Source organism: Dufourea novaeangliae, unplaced genomic scaffold (genome assembly GCF_001272555.1).
Source record: "Dufourea novaeangliae isolate 0120121106 unplaced genomic scaffold, ASM127255v1 scaffold141, whole genome shotgun sequence".
In the NCBI taxonomy this organism is placed as follows: domain Eukaryota; kingdom Metazoa; phylum Arthropoda; class Insecta; order Hymenoptera; family Halictidae; genus Dufourea; species Dufourea novaeangliae.
Window position 1 is genome coordinate 1114025 of NW_015374017.1, and position 6068 is coordinate 1120092.

Here is a 6068-nt window from a genome sequence, read left to right on the forward strand (position 1 = left end):
TAATTATTAACAGTGGCACAGTTGCACGAGCAACAATCGACCGAGCTCGAGAGTCATATCACAGACGAGATATAACAATAGACCTAATATGCAAGACAATTTATTCTAAATGCATCGTTAATGGACATTTACATTATGAAGCTTTGAAGACGGTACGGAAAATTTGCAAGTTACAGGGGAGGGAATTATTTTCGGCATATAAGTTACAATACTTCATAAGCCTAAATAATATGTAAGCCTACTTTTTCTGAATTTATATAAATATTATTACAAGTATATTGTAAAATCATATAGATAAGTAGGATTTAAGTAAAATAACTATCTTAAGACACTTTTATTGTATCTATACAAATATTATAAATATATTGTAAAATCATCTATGTCTTGCAAATCTTCCGTACCGTCTTCAAAGCTTCATAAAGGTTTCATAAGTTTGTCGCCGAAATTTTGATTACCGGTGGCATACGATAGACGTGTGTAATAATTTGCAGTAGTCCTCTGCCGGATTCAATCTGTTGTTATTACAGGTGGATTACGAGACAATGAACGGTAGTGAAATGGCTTGCGTCAGTACACGTTTGAAACGTGATCCTTTATCGCTGTTGCTCGTACGAGTTTCGAGCTCGGTCTAACGTTGCCCGTGCAACTGTCGAAATCTGACTGACACTTGTGCGTGCTTCCGTGAGCAAATTATATAGTAACCCCAGCAACTATGGCAGTTTCTGCAGATACTACTACGGCCCAAATTTAAAAGACATAGGCAGTAGTTAGTTTCTGTAGTAACCTGTTGAACCAGACAACTATAATTAGTATAGTGTAGTATAACATGCAATTAACTTAACAACGATTAGTCATCAATTAGTTATTATTCAAACAGTAGACAACAAGTTACAATACTTGCATTAAAAGAATTCGATTTAAGGAATCGCAGACATTAATTTTCAGATGGCAGCACAAGTATGATTCACACATATTTAGGATGGGCGTGGGGAATAAGTTTTTTCACGTACTGTATGATCCATTACATTTAATATAATTTTTTTCTATTATTAAAATTGGTTTGTGTGAGTTAATGACAAAATGACAAAAGAGTGGTACTCGTTACTGTTGGCCCTATATTTTTTGTGGCAGGGTAAGTTCAGCGAATTAAACAATTACATACGATTGTTTGTTGTGAATGCAGAACCGTTGTAAACTAAATTGTATTTTGTTAGATACAAACATTCTTAATTTAAGAATATAATTAACTTACTATTATTACATATTCATTATTGACAGATTCTCTTCAGGAATATTAAATTGTACTAGAACGTGTTTAATAATTATATTTCGTTTTCAGTCTCAGACTCTGTTCAAGAATGTCAAATTCCTGCAGTCGTAAGGGGTTCGTGGTTTTCATGGGAAAATGGTAGAAATACTTTAACACATATAAATGCTGAAACAATGACCAACCGTGGTTATTGTGTAAATGTGCTAGAAGAATATCATGTCAATTACACATTTGTATTTCGGAATGAGGAATGTTATCACTGCGTTAAATTGATTGTTAGAACAGTGAATGTGTTAGATAAACACGAAGGTACCAGGTTTATTATATACTCGAAAAAAAATTAGTCACGAAAATATACAAAGTATAATCTCATATTATTTATCTTATTCTTCAGTGAGTTGTGTAAATTTACCGAACGGTGTTGAACCCACAGTGGAGAATGTATGCAAAGGTTTACGACCTAATCAACAGTTAATAACATTATTCTCAGAAAATTATGTACCTGTGAATTGTAGATCGTCCCTTGAAGGTGTTTGGCAATTTGCTTATCAGGCGAGTAGTCATAAAAGTAAAGAAAAATTATGAGGTTTCAAACTAATTTTTCCATTGCAATTACAGAATCGATTCAGGTTTAGGGGAGAGTGTAATCATCCAGATGCACAAATTCGATCGTGTCAAACTGCAGGAACACAATTTTTAATAACTAATCAGAAATTTAATATAACTTATAAACAGTGTTCTGGTATGAAGGAAACTTTTGATGGAGGTAATATTCTTACTTGTTATTTATACTAAATCTTTATACAACTTTTTTTTTATATTATTTTGAAACTGTAAATGTTTCAGTGGTTGAATATAGCTGTCTGGGAGATTGGTTTGTAGATAAAAATCACTTTTTCGCTGTCGCGAATACAAAAGAGTCTAGAAAAGATGAAAAATATAGATGTTTCTTAAAGAATCGGGATGATGACCTTTATATCGGAGTATCTATTACTGCAGAATGTAACACATTAAAAACCGTTGAAAAAAGTCCAGAGCGTTTGAGAGTAACGCCTGTTAAAGCTGAAGTGGTAGAACCAGGATGTAGATTACCAGAAGATATGAGTGGGCAGTGGATAAATACAGCTAATATTGATGCAGATATTTTCATTAACGAAACGCACATAATTGAAACATGGTATCCAGATGAGGGTCGTTATAGACGTACAATTTACGTATGTCGCGAATCGAGAGATACCAGGGTGATGATGGCAAGGTTAACTGTTGACGGATGGTACGTGTGCTAGTATAGACAATCCTTGTACATATTTTGTAGTATAATAATAATTAAGTAAATCACATTTTTAGCCAGAAAGATTATGTTTGCTTCGACTTCGTGCGTCGACATCATAATATCATTAGATATCGACGTGGTATTGCGGTTATTAAAGATGATTTCCATACCGTTTGTTCTTGGGTACAGTTCCCTAACAAAGAGGATTGGAAATACGACTTATTCTTGGGTTAGTATAACAAACAATAGAACTTCAATTGTCCAAATGCAATGTTCCTGAATATTTTGTCATCTGGATCCTAGTTCGGTTGGACTTGGAAAAGTATACTTCTCTTTGTGGTACTTGTAAATAATTCTTATTATTGCTATTTCTTATCACTTCAGCAAAGGATCCTGTACCAGTACGTTGTCCTGTGGCTGGCAAATACATGTTCACTCAAAAAGGAGACGTCTTGTTTGAAACTAGAATTTTAGGCGGCGTTACGTTATCTCCCCGTCCAAATATCTATTGCAAACAAAATATTTCAGATTTGTCTGTATGCGATACCGACCAAAAAGAAATCGCTATCGACGAGACATATTGTTTGTCGGTAGACCATTTGGGAAGACCTGTAGATATTTACAGTAAGTTCCGAACTGTTACAATTCGAGTAGAAAAATTGTATATCCTTTAATTTACTTTTAACGCGCAGGTTTGCCCGATTATAAAATGAAATGTATTGGATTTTGGAAGGAGAATTTAAAGTCATATTTGATAACTTACGACGAGCTGGATCCTTTCAGTAAATATCGTTGTTGGGTCTATCAAAGGGCCGATTTGAATAAAGTCCTTATGTCTCAAGCAATCGGGCCATTCTGTGATCTTAAGCAAGACGTTACGAGTAGTAATTATACCGAAGGTGCTGCGGTCGCATTGGAATTAGAGGCAAGCAAGAAATATTTCTGTGCGCGGTCTGAATGTTATTAATGATTGGACGCATGAATATTAATTAATCATTATTACTTTGCATTTAGGAATATGAAAGAGAACGTGACCAATGTCCAATGTATTTCGATGATGGAAGCAATCCTTGGGTAATAACGGAGAATTACATAAAAATATTCCATTACGGTAATGGAGCTACAAAACTTTTATATTCGTATCCGTCCGTTTTAATGTCTAGCTTAATTTTGTTAATCAGATCTGAATTTTAGTCAATTACTTTACGTCTATTTCGTGTATATATACTTTCTTAGATATGTATATTACAATTTATACAATGCATTCGTGTAACGTATATTACATAATTGCACAAACTTTTTGTACCATACAATGTTGTTACAATGACAAATGTATTAAGAGATATGCCTTTTTTTTATATTTAAATGATTAATACTAAGGTTCTAAATGCTGTTTATGTGGATCACACATATAATCGTAAGACTTCGAATTCCGTCCATGAACAGTTTACAAAGATCTAGCGTTTATAGTTTTTTATAAATATTTGCAACAAGGTACAATTTTTTGTAAGATCAGATGTTAATTTTACTAGTATTTTAATCTATTTAAGTTTACAATATGTACGTATAAATAAAGTGCTAATAAACAAACAAATGCACACCACACATTTACTTCGTCCAACTGACTTTTGGTATGTCAAAGTGTTCTGTCAAACTGTCCAAGTGTCTGTTAAATTCTTCCACCCGTTGCTTGTGTGTCATAGAGGCTTTTTGTTTTATTCTTTCATTTTGCTGAAAATAAGAATGCAGTGGACTATTATAATTTTCTTTGAAAACTGATGGATAATAATAAACAATTGTTTACCATCTTCTCTTGCATTCGTTGAAAAGCTATCTCTGCTTTTGTTCGTTTGATTTCAGTAGTTTTAGGTTTCTCTTCCTCTTCAATTTTTGTTACTTCCACCAATTTCTTCTTCTTACCCTCTTTGTTTTTCTTCCTAGTTTTTAAGAAATGTAACACCGATATTATTTATACTTTTATTATTATTAATATATCTACTGCAGATCATGTAAATGATGCATTACAATACTTTGGTTGAAAAAATGCACACACTGTACGTGCTTCGGAAATAATTGTACATCTCTATTTCCAATTATATTTAGGGCTATTTTGAAAACTTGATATACATTAAACTGTATTTCAACTGTACGGTTTTACTTTAACAATAGTGAAATCTTAGAAATGAAATGAACTACCAACTATTTATTGTTTGAACGACACTTTCGTGGAACTTTGTTTTGAAGTCATCTGTCAAATTACCTCTGTATAACCTAAATGAAGAGTAAAATCTTAGCATTCACGTACTTTTTGCTGACGCCTTGATCACTCTTCAATTTCAAAAGTCCCTTCGCCGCGTGTGCATAAGGGTCCTCGTCATTTGACGGTGGCATGTTAACGTTTTCAACAAGTATTATTTTTCCACTTCTATCGTATTTTCTCCTATTTTCTCCTAACACCTGCTTACACCACTGCGAACTGTGTGGAACTTGGTGGAACTGAGAGTCTACACGATCTTGTTGCGGTCCCCGCTCATGTCACGTAGCGGTGTATGTCATAAGCTTTACAGGCGCGAAGTTTGAATCGAATAACACATGTAATAGGAAAGGAGGGTAAAGGTGAAGTTGACACTGATTTGAAGAAGTGTGAAATCTGTTAGAGGTCCTTTTAATAAATGGATTTCAAGATTATAAAATAATCAATATTCACTTAGAAACGAATGTTTAAACATTTGCCAGTTGCCTTTGCCTCCTATCCTAACGCTCAGAATCATTGCAAATATGTAAATCGCTCGTTATCAATAACCGGGAAGAAACGCATCAACGAATCAGGTTTAATCTTAGAAATTAATAATTATACGATTGGTCAGTAGTAACTAAGGACATTTTGTAATTAAACAAAAATGATATACGAAGGGAAATGAAGAGACATGCCATTCCACCGACGACGTTGTAATAGAAAGGACGTATAAAAATTACGTTATCAATTAAATTTGTTTTCCTTTAAAATTAGTTAAAAATCGTTTATTTAAATAGTTTAAATATAGTTTTCAAAGTTTTAATTTAAATCTTTATTGTTCTTTATTATTATCGTTATAATTTCCTTTTTATTCAAAATTAATCTCGTGGCCGCGGGATTCCGGGAATCGGGTGACGTCACGGCGTGCGAGCGAGAGCGGTAGAGCGAGCCGCGGTATCGGTGCTCTCCGTCGGTGTGACGCGTGCCGAGGAAATTCAGGGGGAAATTCCAGGAATTCTATGGCGGCAGGTGTGCGAGCGAGAAAGTACGGTAGAGCGTGCCGCGGTATCGGTGCTCTCCGTCGGTGTTGACGGGTGCCGAGGAATTTCGGTGGTCTATGGGAGGGAGGTGTGCGAGCGAGAGAGTACGGTAGAGCGTGCCGAGTATCGGTGCTCTCCGTCAATCCAACGCGCTAGTGTGTTGCGTCACCCAGTTTATTGACTTAGTCGTGTACGCCGTGTACCAAGGTCGTACCATCCCGTGCAGGTCTGTGCTTGCTTCCTCACTTT

At 35.0% G+C, this 6068-nt stretch overlaps 2 protein-coding genes across 2 annotated transcripts; one reads left to right on the plus strand and one right to left on the minus strand.

Moving 5' to 3' along the window:
• Window positions 1-1022: 1022 nt before the first annotated feature.
• On the plus strand, window positions 1023-3784 carry LOC107188875. Its single transcript, XM_015577260.1, has 9 exons — window positions 1023-1132; window positions 1340-1579; window positions 1665-1822; window positions 1889-2036; window positions 2117-2543; window positions 2618-2772; window positions 2928-3167; window positions 3236-3468; window positions 3558-3784. The coding sequence occupies exons 1-9, from the start codon at window positions 1081-1083 to the stop codon at window positions 3735-3737; spliced, it is 1833 nt and encodes a 610-aa protein (XP_015432746.1). The 5' UTR covers window positions 1023-1080; the 3' UTR covers window positions 3738-3784.
• Window positions 3785-4151: 367 nt separating this feature from the next.
• Window positions 4152-5024, minus strand: LOC107188881 (protein FAM32A). The gene is made up of 3 exons (XM_015577266.1): window positions 4849-5024; window positions 4348-4480; window positions 4152-4274 (listed from the first exon to the last, which is right to left on the minus strand). Exons 1-3 carry the CDS (start codon window positions 4932-4934, stop codon window positions 4152-4154), a joined length of 342 nt encoding a protein of 113 aa, XP_015432752.1. The 5' UTR covers window positions 4935-5024.
• Window positions 5025-6068: the final 1044 nt, after the last annotated feature.